Source organism: Hesperophylax consimilis, chromosome 1 (assembly GCF_061612785.1).
Source record: "Hesperophylax consimilis isolate HC1 chromosome 1, BYU_Hcon_1.0, whole genome shotgun sequence".
Taxonomy (NCBI): domain Eukaryota; kingdom Metazoa; phylum Arthropoda; class Insecta; order Trichoptera; family Limnephilidae; genus Hesperophylax; species Hesperophylax consimilis.
Window position 1 is genome coordinate 15,863,777 of NC_142836.1, and position 20,320 is coordinate 15,884,096.

General features: G+C 30.6%; 1 protein-coding gene across 3 annotated transcripts in view; it reads right to left on the reverse strand.

The window, feature by feature from the left end:
- Positions 1–20,320, reverse strand: part of LOC149426357 (QRFP-like peptide receptor) — a 240,428-nt gene that overhangs the window by 113,547 nt on the left and 106,561 nt on the right. For all 3 annotated transcript variants that reach the window (XM_089636533.1, XM_089636543.1, XM_089636551.1), the window contains exons 5-7: positions 5,662–5,764; positions 5,058–5,155; positions 1,325–1,493 (exon numbers count right to left, since the gene is read on the reverse strand). In XM_089636533.1, coding sequence (XP_089492659.1) covers positions 1,325–1,493; positions 5,058–5,155; positions 5,662–5,764 — 370 coding nt within the window. The remainder of the gene's footprint in view (positions 1–1,324; positions 1,494–5,057; positions 5,156–5,661; positions 5,765–20,320) is intronic.

Genomic DNA, 20,320 nt, shown 5'->3' on the forward strand with positions numbered 1-20,320 from the left:
TTGGGAGTATGTTCTCGCAAATATAATGTAAATTCGTGGATCCTAATATAATATGTTATCAATTGGAAGGTTACATTTATGGCTATAAATAGCTCAGTTAGGTAAAGAACTAGGTTTATTTTGTCAATAAACCCATTGGGTACTGAATAATCACATTCTCGTTAGTGGTGTTTTTTTTTTTTTTTATGTGACACCCAAAGTGACACCTCACAAGAGCGTCCCTGCCTGTGCAGTGTACAGACAGGGGAACTATGTCATCACCCGGTTGGGCGTTGTCTACCGGGGTTGTATTTATACGGTAATATTATTTATTTGTTTAGAATAAACGACACAAGTGCCATTTATATGCTGGATTGTTATTGACAGACATAGTACAAATAATATAAAATATATAATGAAGGAAAAAAAATGATTGCACAAGTAAACAAAACAAAATACACGTTAGCACAAAGTAAACGAAATCCACGATGAATACAAAAAAAAATAAAAAAAACAAGTTGTGCGATGGTCTCATTAAAATATGCATTGCAAAAATGTTTAATAAAGCTTTATATTTAAACAGAAGTATATGAAATACATCAGCTAGATTATGAAAATAGTGTGAACGGCGAATAAAAACGGTGTATCTATTTAAAGCAGAATAGTAGCTTGAAACCGTGGTCTAATTACACAATATTTAGGAAAATTAAAGTAAATGAAGATTAATGTATCAAGGTAATATAGGATTGCGTAGTCATTACATTATAAGTGATCAAATTCGATGTCCAAAGCATAATCTAACCTCGAAAAATAATACAAATATTTTGATGATTTTCATAGCGCCGGTTTTGTGAAAATCACACGAAGGACGATGTAGAAATAAAAAAAATATGTTTTAATGGCTTACAATGTGAATAATGATTTATAAATATCTTAAAAATTAAAACTTATATAGCTAGAAACCTACTGAGACTTATAACACTATTGCCGTAAATCTATAATATTGTATTGTATGTCTTACAACCATGACTTTAAATTAGATATTTAAAACACACCTACTTTTGAAACTGAATATAGATTTATTTTTAATATTTTGAAATAGAAAAAAATGGTTGGATTACTGATGAGACTGTAATGATAATAACATTTATATAGAGCAGTTTACTGTCATTTCTCTTCAAATGCGCTATATACTTGTAGATATGTTAACACTGAAGTAATACAACTGTGCATAACTAATTTTTTTGGCACTTTATAAAATACTTTTACTTGTACCGAGGTAGCGTCATAGCTATTCACCAACGCAGAAATTTAAAACAAAATCTTTTCAAAGAATATGACTTACCCAAGAGCAATGCATATGGCAAAATATTGCCTCCAGTTGTCTCCCTTATGAAGTCCGTATCGATCATCAGCAGGATTCCGTTGTAGGGAAGCCAGCACACTGCAAATAGCACTGCCAGGAGCAGTAGAATCCAGGCCACCCGCTTCCTTTCCCGGACTAATCGAACACTCTAAACGGAAATAAAATAACATTATGTTAAAACTTCATATAAATTACAAATATTTATTTACACACGAACACAAAATGTATACATATTTTTAATGTACTTTTATTTATGAATTATTATAAATTGCGAAAGCAAAACACTAAAATAAACCAAAATATTGTGTTGTTATGTAATTGTTTGTTTGGGGTTGTATGAACTCCTTATTGGTAAATAAATGTGCTTGATGGCATTATTGTATGGGTTATAATAATATATTTGGCAAATTTATACGGTGCCCTTTTCGTGAAAAATCACCTTAAGGGCGCTGTACAAATATATTTCTTAAATAGTTAATACTAGAACTACTAACTTAAAACTAGTGACTTACCTTTAAAACTTATATTGAGTGACTTACGACTAAGGCCTATAACTACTATCTTAATGACATATATATTTAAATATGTAGAATCTTACAACTAACATTAACATTTACAATCTAATTTTACTAGCGTCAGAAGAAGAAGGAAGTTCTATTTTATTGGGGTGTTTTTATCACTAGTTTTAGAACACGGGTGCAAAATGCGCCCAATGGGTTAACTGGATATATATCTTAAATGATCGCATGAAATAAATCGTCGATCTTTAACGCATTTAAATGATTCATCTGCCAACAATTAAACCGATTGACGTGTTATGTTCCCGCTAAAATTGTTCACTGTCCTTTGGTAGGCAAGTCAATAGCATTGTGACTTCATCATAAGTAGTTGAACGGAATAGCTAGAGAATGTATGTGAGAAGGTTATATATTATAATATGGGTTATTTGTTTATAATTCATTTCTAAAGCTTCACTGTACAGTAAAAACCATTATTATTATGTGTATTTTTAATTTTCATAGAAGAGCTTTTACGACTTTTAGATTAAAAAAATATTCGTACTATAGCATAAAAGTCCTTAAAGAAAACTTATACGCAAGTTATGTTCGGTAATTCAACAAAAGTACCGACAGTGTAATTAAATCGTGCAAGAGATATCAAATTCTGAAACAAAGTTATATTAAACTTAAAGCGTGTTGGAACAAAATACTCTAAGCAGACTGTTAGACATATTGTAGGGCGATTATGGCGACCACGACTATTTTCATCGAATCCGTTCCTCTCATTAAATCTGAACATGAATAATGAACTGTTTTTGAAACCGAATACCCACGTAAGTTTTCTTATGTTCTTTAATCTTGAAGAATAAAGAATATAAGAAAATTATCTTATTCTTGGTGCTTGAAATTGTGATTGCAATTGAAAAACATCTGATAATATGACACTTTTGCTAATTATTTGTCGTTGAAATGCGGGCCGTGAAATCTTTACCATTTATACATTCCGTTTATTTCGGTTTTTAGTGTCTAATATTAATTCTCGGAAATAAGCACATCATGGACCATGTTCAGATGTAAGAATATTCATTGAAAAACCAATATGTTTGATGATATATGGTAGGATGAGTGAAATAAATCTACGTGGGAGAGACGTGGGGTGAGAAAGCCTAGTGAATTTATAAAAATATTATTTTTTTTATATAATTATCAAGTTTTCCATGAATTAATTAAAAAAATAAGAAACACACAAATACGAAAATACAGAAAGGACAGCGAAACGAGAGCACATTACTCATATGTGAGCAGAACAATAAAAATATTTACGCAAGACAAAATACAGATTTCAAGCCAAAACTAAATCAAGGTTTCAATAAAGTCCAAGAATTCAATCTAATTAATAGAAAATATGGTTTTTATTTGCGTAAAAACTGACGAAAATCATTAAAACTTAAAAATAACAAAAATAATGCATTGGCTTGAGTTGACAAATCTTGATATTCGGATATCTGCTATGTAAATGTTAATAATATTATATTTATGATAATATACAGCCGTCTAGACCCTCGAGACATATTTTGATGCAAAAAGAAGTTAGTTTTCGTAAATGGAATCCATTTGTAAAGTGCTTTGATGAGCAACGCATCATCGAATGATTCGATGAACCATCGAATTTTGCATTTTTTTAAAGGCGCATTTTCATACGTATCCAAGAAGACTTTGTAGCTTGTAATTGTGAATGCAATTGAAAAACAAGTTATAACATGGCGTGCCGTGAAAACTTGGCCATTTATACATTTTGTATATTTTGGTTGTTAGTATCTTACATTAATTGTAAGAACATCCATTGTAAAAAAAAATATTTGTGAGTTAGAATAAGTTCGATAAATCAACACCGGAGGGTCGAGGAGTGAAAAAAACCAAAGATTTTTGAAAATACTATTTTATTAATTTATTGTGTGCAGAAACAATGATGAAAATTTTTTATACAAATAATGTTCTTTTCTGTAAATAATTTAACTTACTTTAATTGCTTGTGATATCAAAAACTTTCTAATACCAGCTTGTTTTTGAGATAATTCAAAGGTTTGCCCAAATATTTTGTTCGGTTAGGTGATGTTTGTTTGTATGTATCGTAAGTGAGAAAATTATTACTTTATGTAACATTATTGTTATTCTCTTTTGGTTTAAAAAACTTTGCTGGATATTTTATATGTAGGTTCAATGAAGGTGCTAATTTCAAACAGACAAATGTACGTAAATGAACAGTGAGATAACCTCATAATAAATCTAGCACAATAATGATTTTCTTTTAATTGTGAGCTTGATGGTAGGTACAAAATAAAAGCACTCAAAATTACCTTGAAACTTAAGCATTGAAAGGACGAGGAGATTTAAAAACTTTTAGTGTACACTTTACACTTTCTCTGCCTACTATGAATTTTAAGATATGTAAATAATAAATTATCAAACCTAACCACTCGCGCGGTTCTAATGGTGGCCCCCAGTTAAAGTTTTAATGTCATTCATAGAAAACAAAGTTAACAGTTATTACGAGTAAAAAAAGTTGGCATAGATAATTTACTCCGAATGGTTTCGTAATTTCCTGTTTTTGACCTAAAACTGAAAACTAAAATTGTAACCGGGGAACTAAAAACTCCTGTATGGATAAAACTTTCACAGAACTTGAAAATTTACTTTGAAATTTGATAAATTATTGAAATTTTGCAAAACAACCTTTCCCTAGTTTGATTTTCTTTTCCAAACTTATAATCAATGGGTATGCTCGTTATTTTAACCAGCGATTATTAAGACTGTAATGATGTGTAAATATTTATAGAACTATACTATACTAAATAAAGCCACTACAAAAAATAGATGGTTCAAGTAAAATCAAATCAAGTGTTATTTAGTAATCAGGGAGAGCAATTAATCCATACAATTTAATCGGACTATTTATATTACCATAGTTCCATCATTATTTTATCTTTTATTCTGAGAATCCCTCCGAGTAAAGCTCTGAATACATTTTCATTCCTTTAGTAAGAAAGATGACGGCTTCGGATCTTTTTGTAAAATATTTCAAGATTTAAAATTATTAATCAATGGGTTAGTGATGAAGGGCAACTTTTACCGTGAGTAAAGAAATAGTTAAAAATTTGTATAGGAAAATGATTCTTCTTATACATGTTACATATACCTTACTATAAACTTACTTGTTGTGTGCTGGCGCTCCCTTCGTTGTCATCAAACGGTGGCTGAACGGAACACAATCTTCTCCCCATAAGGGAATAGGCAAGCACCATTATGCATCCTGGATAAAAATTAACAAGCTTTATTATCTTTAATAATTATACGCTACAAAGTACCGGAAATCTGTTATCTGATAAGCAGAATAATTATAGCAATATTGATTCTAGGAGAGCATAAAAGTGTTTAGGCACCGCTAAAAACAAATCATCGTTTAATTAAAATGTCTTATTTTGATCAAACTAAAGTTGTACAAATTTTGAAAAGCTAAATCTGCATGTCAAAACAGGCAGCGCAAGTTTAACGAAGAAGTTTGTTTCACAAGTGTTGGAAACATAATTAAACAGGGCCGCTTATTGTATTGGCCAATTTATTCAACAGATTTGTGCTTGGCTTAGAATCAAAAATCTATTCTCACCAAGCAATAGATATGGCTGTTTATGGAATATAAATCACGCACGGATATTTAAAATAATATTGAGATTTCTTCGTTACTCACTAAATCGGTTAATCAATTAGCAGGAAAGTTTGTTATTCAGGGTAACAATATAACAAAAATATTGATCTCACCCGGGATAGCATAGACAAGTACAAAGCTGAGAGTTCCGAAAAATCCTTGTTTCAAAGGCACCAACTCCCAATCTTCACCACAAAAGCATAGTTGTACCTTTTCCTGGAACAAACAAATAGTTATTTAGTGGATCCTAATCTTCTGAGTAGAGACTTGGAAGGATTTGGGTTTTTTATTTTATGAGTAAAGGGTCAAGTACGGTATAAAAACTTTATGAAGGTAACAATAGGCACTGAAAACTTTTTCAGCAGTTTTTATTATTGATACAGTATCACAATCTTAAATGCTACATTTCAAGACCTCTTACAAAACTAATAAAAAATATGAAGATTGTTTTTTACAACTTCTATAGATTGCAAATTAACTTTGTGGCGTCATTTTAATAAAATGAAAATATGAATCTTTGTTTACATCAATAAAAAAAATGATGTTACAATACCAATGATTATTTAATCAGGATAAAAAGTAGACAGAAAATTAATTTAATATAAGAATAGAAAAATAAGGACATATTTAATTTATTTTATGATTGTAGTATTAACTCAACTATTAAATTTTTTATGCCATATTGAAGATCACTGCTCGTTACCATTAAAACTATGGCTTCCCCATGGGAAGTATTGTAAGGTTGAGAAATGTGGGGTAGGGGAACGATGGAAAGACTGGGAAGTTCCTAGATATTTGGATCTTGTCATCGATCGCAGCTCCATTAAAAGTAAATTTTTCATTCCCTTTTCAAACAAAATTTTATTGGAAATTTATGCAAAATATTGGCATGTAAAATATGGCGCAAAATCACCACCCTATCCCAAGAAGCTCTCATTTTAGCAAATGGCGTCTTGTTATGACGACTTGGATATTGGTGAAGTAAACAAAAGCAGAATACGTGTTGACTTATCTTGGATCCCAATATTCCTCAAGAACGCGGAATAATTCGAAATGGATGGTGCATTTGCAGGTTGAACACTTTATACACTGAGCCACTTTCAGCTGCTTAACGTAATAATTGCATGTTGTATCCATCTTATGTTTGTTTGTCTTGTGGCTGCAATAGGTTACAATATTGTGGGTAGCTTGAACATGCACTGAAGAATAACTAAAACTCTAGACTTAGCACTTTTTACACTCCAGACAAGCAGTCATTTTTATTTTTTATTTCGTATTTTTATGCACTTCTACGAATATTATCAGCTGGTATAAAAATTTTAGGACAAAGGTCAATGTTTTCAGAAAAAAATCTGATAATATTATTACTCCAGCGTCTGGACGGTGTAGGCCCTGTGATTGGTCAAATTCAAATTGTGTTTAAATAAGACTTTAAAGATTAAGACACCATTTCATACTGAAATAGAATCGCCACATGTAATACGATATTTCTTAAAAAATATCGTTTCTGCTCATACAATTTTTGGATAATATCGAAGAAAATATGTCTTAGAAAGTTCATAATCCATTGGATTAATTACATTACAGTGAAAATTATCCACAATTACGTGATTACGTTTGACGTTTGACGAAAAAAGCAGGCGTTAATTCAATATGGCCGATTCCCGATACGCATCGCGGCTAGGTGGCCGACAGAGCGCCCCTCTGGCGGTGAAGAAACGAATCAAATGACTGGCGCGTATATTTAAATATGCAAAATTACTTGAACATCAAGCATTTAATAATAAGATTTCTTCTGGAAGTTTAGTTCTACTTTGCAATGGCATTTTTCATTATTATTTATAATTTTTTTTTGCTTATTAATTACATCTGATTTTATATTGACATGTTTTCTAATTTCTAAAATTTCTAAATTATTTATTTGCGATGCTTTAATCCTGAGTGAAGTATTTTAAGACCTGAATTTTTATCGAAAGTGTGATTCAAAAGATGATTTGCAAACTCATATTCACTATTTCCATTTAGAACCCTGAGATATTTTTTAGTTCTGACTTCAAAGTTTCTATTGGTTCTACCTTTGTAAAATAAATTACAAATCCAGCCCAATTGAGTTTATAAACTCCTGATTTTTTTGTTTGATTTTCGCAATCTATATTATTAAGAATATATTTATTCATTCTGTTATTAGTGTAAAACGCCGGTTGAATAGTACCAGGAATGTTTATATATATCATTTTAGAAGTGTCGTTATCCACAAACAGAATTCTACGCCATTGTTTATTTATATCTTAAGAACTAGGGTAAAAATACCGTTTGAAGATAATATGTTTAATTATTTTATTTAGTATTTCAACTATCAATTTATTAGAATAACCGTTATTAAATGTTATTTGTCTTATGAATATATTGTTTTATGGTTATATGCAAAAAAAAATTTCAGGTCTTAAAATACTTCACACAGGATATAAAGCATCACAAATAAATAATTTCGAAATTTTAGAAATAAGAGAACATGTTTATAAAAGTAGATGTAATTAACAAGAATTTTTTTTTATAAACTCTCTTTTAAATATTTTCCCACTTAACTGGTCTTTCATATTGTAATTCATAATTCTTATAAACCCAGCCTACTCTTACCCCTCCCCCCTCCTTCCACTTCTTTTTTCCAATTGTAATCTATATTTAATTTTTGACTTCGGTGTATACTTCGTTCATGAAACATGTATTGGTTGTATATAATAAAGTGAAGTTAAAAAAGTTATTTGTTTTTTAATAAAATAAAGTTTAATCGGATAACATTATTTTATCTATTTCCATTGTATATCAATGCATACGTACATAATAAAATGTAAACATTATATTTATTTATTAATTGGACAATTTGCATGGCGCCGCTTTTGTGAGATATTACCTCAGGGGCGCTATATTGTAATAATCTACCTTTATATATAGATTTTTACTCTCCTGATGAAGGTGTATATATAATCTAACTTTAAACTTTATTAGATACAGTAACAGTTTTAGGAAAAGAATTACCACCAGTTGGAGTAAAATTCACACCTTTTAATTAAACCGACTGCTAATCACATTGCACCATTACCCTCCTTTTATCCATAAACACGGGTACAATTAATCAATATGTAATAATGTATTATTTCAGTCAACTTTGTTGTAACTATCTTTAATTGTTGTGACAAACTATACGATATTGATTCAACTTATAGACATTGACGGTTGTAACACATATTTAAGCACTGCAAGTCGCAGTGCTTGAGCAAATTATATTAGGTACCATAACAGTTAATATCAGTTGTAGACATGTAGTCAATAATAGTGTTTCATTTGAAATAATCCATCACAAATACGTAAAATTTCATTTATTCAAACAACTGTCATTCTTATTATGCCTAAATTGAGCATGTTATTATTCATTAACTCCTTCCTGTTCCGTGTTTTAACAATATATACTCACCCTCTCTCTGTGAATGACCTAATATCTATCTATTAAATGTAACTGTTGTTAATATCACTTAAACTGGGCGCAGCCCAACCAAGTGCCGCCCGCAGGGCCTAGCAGCAAAAACCCGCGGAGCGGGTTTTTAACTGCTAGTATAAGATTAATAGGGAGCGAATTGACAAACGTCAGACTTGTGATTAATCTATATTAATTACGCAAAATTATCCACCTGCTCCAAGTATTCATCATACACAACTATATTGCACACTATTTCACTTTTCGTAGTCCATATTTCAAACACCATTATTTTTTATATACTTAAATTCGCAATTAACTCATTCTTCATACATACTTTGTTCCTACTATACACGAGAGACTGCCTTCCATAAAAATCAGCTCTACATCATTAGCATATAAAATGCACATACTTTCAGATTACGCAATTTTGCACCCAATTCCGCCTATTTCAATACAATTTTTAATAGATTTACAGATAACTTTTTTTATTTATTCTTTTTATTTTAGCCATTTGTACAGCGAAGTTTACAAATATCTAATTGCTACAATACTTTTATCATTCATTGGATTGTCTTTCTATAAATATGGCTCCTAAAGACCAGCCTGAATCTATGGACGACTTTATGGTTTCCGGCAGCGCATTATAATAATGCATTCTTTTACACAGCAAACAATTTGTATCTTGGCTTTGTCCTTTTTTGGAAGCCTTATTTTGTGAATGTCCTTGTAGTATATAATTTTCAAAAGTATTTTCGTAAAAGATTGTGTATTATTTATGTATAAAAATCATCGTATTCCATGTTCACTATTATACAATTTATTTTCTTTAAATTTTAGTTACTTTTGAAAAACTATTTTGCAAAGTATTATTCTTAATTCCTCTATTTTGGAGAAAAACCACGGTGACATTATACAGCTTTACTCAAACAACTTCTTATAACCACCGTTCACAGCGCGCCTTGCATGCATAGTATAATATCTTAGTTTTTGCTTAATTTTTTAATAATAATAAATATCATATTGCCATAATACCCACGCACGGGCGTTGCCTTTGTGGAATATTTGCCTACATAATTTTTATTGTATTTTCAGTTGCGAACTTACCAAATACAAGAGGTCCATAAAAGAATATTTCCCTGATGGTTTGTGAATAATGTTTATGTCTCTATTGTTAATACCTATTATTGTTTATCTCTATTATGATTTGATTTATATCTACAACCTCTCTCCATATCTGTAAATGTATTGTTTTGTAAATTTTTCGTTTTATATAATGTTTTGTACTGTATACATTTTTTAATTCATTTTCCTTTCTCACAAATTTTATTAACATATTCCATATTATGCTGTCTCAGTTAAAGTCACAAGGAGGAAATCCATAATTGGTTTTATTTTACCATATAGTACTTATGTACAAACTGATTAAATTAAAAATGTCGATTTACGAAAATGAATAAAAAAATAATAACTATTATTGCTATGCATCAAACATGTAACAATAAACTTCCAATTAGAAATACTTCGAATAGTTACTCGATCAATTTAATCTTTACTTGACAGTTTTGGTTATTAGTTGGCTATTACGAAATAGACATAGTTTCTCTAGGTCAAAAAACTAATTTAATCCTAATGGTATTGTTACGGCGCGATGGGTTCAAGTCCAGTTTCAAATTACACCGTTAAGGGTCAAGCACTGCCACCCGGTTAGATTAATGCGCTTCATGAATAATTAACACTAGAATGACCAGGTACTGCTCCATACCAATAAAGACCACAACCGTCATATCGAAGGTTGATGATGTAATTTGACATCTGAGTGTAATTTTTGGTATAATATACAATGAACACAACAATAAATAATTAATGAAATTGCTTAATTTTTTCAATTATTTTACACATTTGGTTAAATAAAATCTACAAAAACACAAACGAAACGAATATTCGGCGTCATGAAATACGTGCGCAGAGATGAAATAGAATACTAACGACTTACAACAACGATAGTGACCAATCAACATACAGATCGAGTTAAAAAAAAGAGACGGACAGATTAGTCCTATCACTTTACGAGGTGGAATGTGTATATTGTAAACTTGGAGGAAAAAGGTTGTAAAAAAACACAGCTTAGTGACTCTAACCGTCACATTGACGGCGGCAGTTTTTTTAGGTATAATTCATTATACATATTTCAAAAAGTAAATAAGATATGTACCTGTGTTTTTTCATCATAGTCGTTAAATCAAGAATCATGAAAAGTAAAAATATTCAAATTAATACAAAAAACTTTAAACAAAATATCGTCAGATTACATTGGACTGCCGTCAAAATGACAGCTACGGTCTTTCTAGTGTTAAAAAAACATTTCTGTGTCCCACCATGAACGCGCCCAAAGTGACAGATATTTATTTTAGAGTAATAGCCAATTTCAAGAAATGCTTTGTCCACCCTTGAGGTGTTGAGATATTTCAGGAAATTGTGTATTATTTTGCTATACTAGCTGACGTTTACCAGGCGTTGCTGGGGGTTATCCTTAGGAGATATACATATTCTATGACGGAAATTTTTGTAGGTCTTTTTAAAATATACAATTCCGTTGTACATTATTTCAATGTATCTCATAAAGAATGTAAGCGCCCGAAAACATTTGTTTACGACTTTGTTACAAAATATCGTTTTTTCTCTACTTTCTATAAATATTCTAGACATGTATAATATATGTAAACCTTTCGGAAGAAATTCTGTAAATTACTGTGAATTTGTTGCGTAGATTAGAATAACTAAGCGCACAAACAGACAGACGCGAAAAGCGACTTTATTTTATACTACATATTTAGAGATAAAAGATTGAATACATTCAGCCTAAGCCCTGTATTTTTGATTTATGGTAAGGTATTTAAAGAATTCATCGAAAAGAGTCACCATTTTTTTTAAACCGGATAGAAAGTTTTAGGTAAAGTTTCCTCACTTTTGCTTCAATATTAACAACTCCGTCGTATCTATAATAGGTACGTTGAAAATTTTGTAATTCAACAAAGTACTCTGCGAAATATAAGTAAGCAATCTTTATTTTTACTATCCTGGATTCAATGACAGTGAAAAACCATCGAAGGCTTAATGTTCCAGAAAAAAAACATGGAAATGCGGTTCTTTGTGAAACGTTGAAGCGAGTCTGTCATACCTGTCATAGATTATTCATAGTCATAAAACTCGACAGCTCAAATTACCCGGAATAGTAGGGATAATGAAATATCCGTAAAGGCTTTTGTTATTTTTCACACGCCCTGAGAAAAAAATATTTTTCACAAAATTAATTTCAAATACCGTACAAAATGGTTTTTACATCCTACCAATATTAATTAGCTCAACCCGGTATTTAGGTCGGCATAAAATATTAATTAGTTATTTACTTGACCTCTTTTTAAAATAATAATAACTCGAAATCTCCATGTATTGGCGCCATTGCAAATCGTCAAATATGATGCCAGCCGTCGTGGTCATGAAAGATTCCTTAGCACACAACGATGTTTGACAGTTTGTGTACAGACTGTTAAAGATATTTAAGTAAATATAGTTATAAAAAACATCTGTTGCACTTTTTACCCCATTTTCTTCTACCGCGTTTCACTTATATAAGATAAAATAAATACTATTCCAGTAGATAAAAGGCATAACATAAGTATACGTAGTACATATATTGCTTAAAATTAGATATCATACAATTTTGATAAAGGAGGTTTCGGATTTTAGCTGAAAAACGATAATTTAAAAATTTCCAACATTTTAATTGAAAATTATACACATATTCTAAAATTTAAAAATCTCCCTAGCATTGGTATTATTTATTATTGAAAAAATGCGCGCTTTGAAAAGATTTAAGAAAAAAATATTTTTACTGAGGATGTCATGCTTTTAAATGTTGCACTACCCACCACGGGGCTCACACTTATCGAAATTTCAAATCGACTCATTTGAAATTTTGTTATTAACATACATTTGTTTGTATCATGTTGCTCTGCATCCATGGTTAAGTATATTTATGTTGAAAAATCTAAATTTAAAATTTCGGGACGCTAGTAAAGTCACTATATTTATATCAATCAGAAAACGCTTCCCTATTCTTATGAGATGCTTGGTCCAGTGTATAACGTATCGCAGCTACACATTTTATTATTAGCAAGTTGAAAATCTTCTAGGTAATATTTTATTTTACTTATAAATCACTTGAACAAAATAAGACATTCAGGAAAATAAAGATTCCCGTAAGAAAAAGTTAATATGATATAATCAAATAGTTTTTTAATGAAACCATATTCTACGAATTGAGCTCATTAATTAAAATACACACGCAGGTTAAGAACATTGTTTTCATGCGTCGTATCATTACAGAAGTGATTATTTTCATTTGCAAAAAAGAATGACAATTTCAAAAATCAAACAGGGTAAAGTTTAAATTTGACGTTTTTTCTTGTTGTAAATCACAGGTACACTACTTTGAATGCTCCACTAGGTCACTTGAGATCTTGATATTAAAAAGTTTTTCCGCTAGTAAGCACAGTTGACGATGACTATAAACTTCAATTTATGGTGCTAGAATAATTTCCGATTATCCAAAACGATTACGCTGAAAGATCATTATACTTTATTGCTGTTCCGTTCATCCTCCAATTGATATTCCGCAATTAAAACTAACTTTCGAATTATTCAAATTCCGTTAATCAAGTTATTATTTGAAAATGAATCACGAAGCTGAAATTTGTATAACAGTGGGCGTAAAACGTTGTTTTACAATTTTTTGCTGAAAGATGAATTCCAGTTAATTTTCGAGTTATTTCTTGGCGTATTTACATAAACATACTCGAAATAAGCATGAAAAAACCGAGCTCCGCGTTTTCATTCTTTTCAATTTAATACGATCGTCAATGAACACCGACACACATCCACATAAATCTTACGAAAATAATCCTTGTAACACATTTATCAGTTGTTTTAAAATCTATTTTTACTATTATATCGAAGTGTAAATAATTATATTAACAAGAACAAAAAAACTATAAAATGTTCACAAATATTATAATAACCACATAAGCTAACATTAATAGGATAAACAAAATGTACTGACAGCCTTTTCATGTCATAAATTTACCTTAATACATTATTTTAAAATTAAGAAAATCAAATAGCATGTTCTTAAACATAGGAAAATTAAAAAAATAAGGTTTTTAAATACGTAAAAAATTATACTATCCTTGTTCGACATTGTATATTTATTTTGAAAGGGAATGAGCTATTTTTAAAGAAGACGTGAGTTCTTTAACCTGTTTTAAAAAAAAAAATAATAAAATTTTTTCATCGCTAAATTGACCGTAAACATTCTCTTCTGGATAGGTTTGTAGATATAGATAATAGATTTTTTGTAGATAAATTTTTGATGTTAAATAATAGGAATAATTTTTGATATAAAATAATTGGTATAATTTATCAGGTATTTTAATCTTACCGTTTTAAGATATTGATTTTTACTTCTATTTTCTTTAAAATATCTTTTGTCAGTTAGTCTTTATTTTTGTTTCTATTATGGTTTATGAAGTAATATTAATTTTTCTATAATGTGTCCTTCTCCCTTATGTGTTATTATTTGTTTCAATATAATCTAAGTTCTAAGTCATGTACCATTATCATAATATGGGCATGAGTCTAGTATATTAAAAAACATAAAAATCGTAGTATAAAAATGCATAATTATTTATTAATCATTATTCGATTATTCTATTATTATAAACAATAATTTTCAAGTATGATTTGAGATTTTCAAGGCCAAAAGTATTATAGTGATTTTTTTGGGATATTATGCCGTGTTGCGCTACCTCCTTCTTTAGCCAACGTTTCGCACAACATTGCACTGCCGATCATTAGGGCAGATTTGTTATCGATAACACATCTGCCCTGATAATGGACACTGCAATTTTGTGCGAAACGTTGGCTAAAGAAGGAGGTTGTGCAACACGGCGTAATACCCCAAAATTAAATCACTATAATAATTATCAAATATACTTTTTGAAAAATAGATTTTCTGTGTATAGTGAAACAACATTCCTTCATAATGTAATAATTAAAATTAGAAAAGCTAATAATTTCAGAATATGTACTTATTGCAGAGGTTAAAGGAGTGTTTGGTATTAAAAGTAAACCACGTAATATTTATATTAGATTTATTACAGCAAAGATTATTTAAGTAATCGCGGCGTGAAAGGATTAAATTATTTTAAGAAGCGCGTTAAAACCTAGCGCGTTGTAGTACCTACTTCCCCGCTGTCGCTTATAAAGGTGCCAATATGATTCAAGTTGCACCTAAGAACGTTCCCCAACATTCTAGTTGGTATGGCTACAAACATTTCCACCCGTTATGCTGAGCAACGGCTTAAATTTCCAGTATTGTCTATGACGGCCTAGGTACCTTAGCGCTTGGCACTGTGTATTAAGTAGTACTTGACACCGTCCGACTTAAGTAGTAGCGTACCATTACAAACTGATAAGTATAAATCATATCAGGCAAGCGATAAAGTAGGTACCAAAATTACTCGATTCAAATATTTAATTATTAACAATTGTTCTTACTTTGTAATGTGCATTTCTTTTGTTTTTTTTTAAAGATTATATATATATCAAAAATTAAAAGAGATAATACATATTTGTTTTTGAAAGGCAATGATTCTAAGGCAAATATTTTATGAATACTGTCAGCTTCACTAATACTTTAATAAAAATATCTCGTGATATTTCACGGATCTGCGCTAGTAATATTTAATTGATGATTTAAAGTGGAATGCAATAAAATATTAAAAATAAACCTTGATGTGCAGATATTTGTATACATTGTGTTGATAAAGTATCGTATTGAGATTGTACAGAACAACAGCTTGTCGGTTGTCAAGAATAAGCCGTCTATAGATTATGTTTCAAGAAAGAGATTTAGAAGAGGAAAAAGAAAGAAATATTCTCTTTCAACATTTTTTTTTTGAATTCGTCAAATTTTAAAACAGGATATGGAACGCTGTTAAGCCTGTCATAGTTAAACCGGTAGGCTTTAAATGAAGGTAAGATTTAAAAAAAAGTGGTTGCCTGAATAAAAAAATATATATTTGGGGTCATTCGTAGACGGATATGCTGACGAGCGACTAGAGTTTTGTGCGCGTAGCATACGCGTGGCTTGTGAGTATCCGCCATATAATTTTGCTAGTGTTACACAACGTACACAACGCGACGCGTACCGATGGGTTTGACGTTAGTTACACACTACTGACAGTGCTGGCAGCACGTTACGCTAGTTGCATCTAAATATCAGAAATGGTTTCCAAGCATGATATAAATGTTATATTTGTTCTGGAGGTGGGAACATATTTACGTTTATATAACTATAATTTACCGGATTACGTAAGAAAGGACTTCTTTTTTCCTCCTGAGAAAGCAGGAGGAAAAAAGAAGGAAAATAGTCAATTTGACATAACTGTCTTGTGGTTTTTGGCGGCGATGAATGCACTACAATTTATATTTATTTTACTGTCTTTTTATAAGTCTTCTTTTACGTAATTTTTTATACTTGTACTAACGATAGAGAAGAATAATATTGTCTTCATCGCTCAAGTTACCTGACATCGTATTATCCTCCACGGCTGTACATGAAAAATGATCAAGTTTATTATAATTCGGGTAGCGCTGTGTACGGAAACCAGTTTTAAAAGGTAGCATATCATCAGGCGACTATTGGTTGCATTGCAGTCACGCTTGTAAATATCTCCGTCAACGAGGGACCTGATTTATACTACACTCTTAAAATGACAAAAATGAATTTTTAGGAACGAATTTTATTAACTAAATTACTGTTGTTACTCAGTAGGTACGAAGACGTTTTTTATTCATAAAATAAACCCCTTTTAACTAAAGAACACATTGTGAAATGTCGGCATCTCGTCGCTATTGTTATTGGATTGGAAAAAAATGTAAAAATTCAGCCGATTAATTTATTACGCAGCCGATATATTTTTCGGTTTAATAAACTCCTCCGCTATTTTTGTGTACTTTAAAGCGCAAACTGAGACCGAATCAGTGGCAATATTGGGCTTTGAAAATGAATTTAAAAGATTACTTTACACTTCCAAATAATTTTAATATATTCTTAAACGTCATCGACCCTAAGATTTTGCGTGTTTACGAAAGATCTGTCAGATGTTGTGAATTTTTCAATTGAATTTGTTAATTTTATATTAATTATTTTGTATGAAACGAAAAAAAAAATAATGAGAAAATAAATTAAATTTTATATGAAGTGGTATTTTTCAGCTTACAAGAAACGGTAAGCAACTAAACAATCGCAAAAAATCCTGAATTTTAAATAAGAATTTTAATACAATTTTTTTTTTCACAAATATCCGATAAAAAAAAAACTTGGCTTACACAATTTTAGATTATAAATAGTCAACCACAACTAATTAAAAATTTTAGCACTTTTTTAGAATAAAAACCAAATTTATAATAGATTTTCCTAATTTCGGAGAATGGTTATTGATTTTCCCATGATGAAGTGGTAATGATGAACCAGAATGAAGTGGGAGGTGATGTCGACATAATTAACAGATTCAGTAGTGCCAACCAAACAGGGCTTTTTAATGTGATGGTGTTTTATTCATTATTAAATAAAGATTTTAAAATTCTACGTGTAATAACCTAATACAATCAGAATCAGCTACTGTCATAATATTTTTCAATGGAGTTTCTTGATGATTAAAGAACATTTTTTAAACATGCAGTTCGATTTTTCACAAAATGAAATCGATTAGCTTTATAAATTTAAACCAGAGGTTCCCAAAATTTTTTTCCCCGTAGACCACTTGCCAAATATTTTTTTCCGTAGACCCCCTGCCTGCCGAATATTGAATTTTCTGAAAACTATAACGTCCCATGTGATGGTCATTTATTTTTTTCGTAAAAAGATTCCTTTCCTTTCCCTGCCCTACGACCGGGTGGCGATATAGTTCTTCTGTTTTCGCACTGTGCACACAGTGAGGTATTACACCAAATGAAAATGGAGCAGGATAAGCAACGCGATTTTTTTCTGTAGCTGGCCCTAAAGAACTGCCCCTTAAGTTCTTTGTTAGCGCTTATTCCGATCAGTTCTTCTTGTCATATGATATCCGATTCCTCAACATTCCATTTCCACAGTCAAACTTAGTTTTGAAGTCTGTGTGAATTACATCTAAATGTTGAACGTCATTATTACCCTGGACGTTTTCAAAAATAAGTTGGGGAAAGAGGAAAATTCGCGGCTTCCAAAGTGCAATGTTTTGGATCAATATATTAATTCTGACGAGAAAAGGAACGTTGAATCTATTTATTTATCTCAATAAAAAACTTTACGATATATAAACATACAAATATCAAATAAGTAATTTCTCAGTCTATTATTATTTATTACGTAAACTGTATTATTTGTGTTAGGTGTATTGTGTCATTTACGGAACTCCTAAATATTGATTGAGTTGAGGTAAATGGGGTCCGCTTGTATTTACCCCCATTTTAATCTCGTGGACCTCCAAATATTTTTCTCACTGACATAGACCCCCAGCAAGCCGATATCGACTCTTGGGGGTCCATATAGGCCACTTTGAGAACCTCTGATTTAAACGAATCAGTACATGTGACCCAAAATTGCCATAGCTTCTAGAAACGCTACTCACGTAACTACTAGAGACCAACTGTTTCCCCTCATTTTAAGGATATTGTATAAATATCTATGCTCCGTATGACAGCTTTGAAGTCCATCAAATCGAATGACCGACATAAAAACTCACAGACTTGCAACGAATTAATTTTTTAATGAATTATTGAATTGAATTTAAATGAATTGAATAAATCCACGAAAATATAAAAATGCAAGATCTTAGGTAGGATTGGAAAGCGCGACTATCCTTGAACGAAGGTAGGAAAAACCAATACTTGCATATTTAATTAGTATCCTCAACTCCTCCCTTTTTGATATCTAATAAATAACTCATCGGAGCCTCTTTTACCATTTTCAAATTTCCGTAGAATTTGGAGTTGCCAGAAAAAGACATTCCTTTGAATTATATTATTTATCAATAGGGCCAATCCTTTTGACCAACCAATGAGTATATTTATGTGGAATGGTATGTTCAAAAAATAATTTAAATGGTACTTCACAACCATTATCAATCGCAATCGTATAGTTGATTAGAAAGCTTTTAGCGAAAATAAATTGGTAACAAAATGAATCAGTAGCATAGCTGCATTTTCAATCATATTGTCCATAATACTTCAGAATTGGTTGTTTGTGTGGAGGGCCGTCAAGCCCAAAAAAAACATTTCAGATTTATGTTTTTTTATACTCAGTTTGAGGTGTAATATTACCAACGGCATTGGCTGAATTAGTTAATTAAAACTGTTTTAAAAATTTAATATCTTTAAAAAATCAACTGCAGTAGGTACCTAGTGCTGAATACTTCAACAATGTTTATTAAGATTGCTTGTATGTTTTTAGACAAAAAATAAATATAAAAAATGATTTATTTTGCAACCATTTATAGAGAAATATGCGTAGAAGCCATGTAAGGTTCCCAATAAATTTCTGTTAAACAACTTCAGTTATTAAATTATCATTTAAATACGCCAGTTAATGTGAAAACAGAGAACTGAAAATCAAGCCACGACTCATAATAAAAATAATAATAATATTTCTTTATTTAATAAATTTGCAACTAGAACTAAGAATACGTGTTAAGTGTCCATAGTGTACTAAGTTGTAAATAGAATTAAAAACAGAAAATAACAATATAAAACAATAGGTTGTATTTGTTATTTTAGTTATCAAAATACTACAAACGCCATCTGTGTGTGTACGATAACCTATTCAATAAACGCTAGTTCATCCTGTCTCCTTGAACAAAGACCGTGTTTTATTTAACAGGTTATGGGCCCAGATAATTCCAGGCGTTTTAATAATCAGTTGCGATAATAGTCAAATTGTGTTTGTGTTAAAAACTAATTTCTTGTTGTCGCGGATATATTTTTCGTATTGGGAATAGGGTTAAGGAGTTGTTACGAACTCATAAAGTGTTGGACATTTTTAACAGAAATGGGTTTAAATAATAATGGAATACAAGTTAAGAGTTTCTGAAAGTATAATGTCTAATATAGCGGTATCAGACAATACTTGGCACCGCAGATTGGGTCATGTTAATAGTAATTACTTGAATAAAATGAAAAGAGTTGTAGAAGGAATGAAT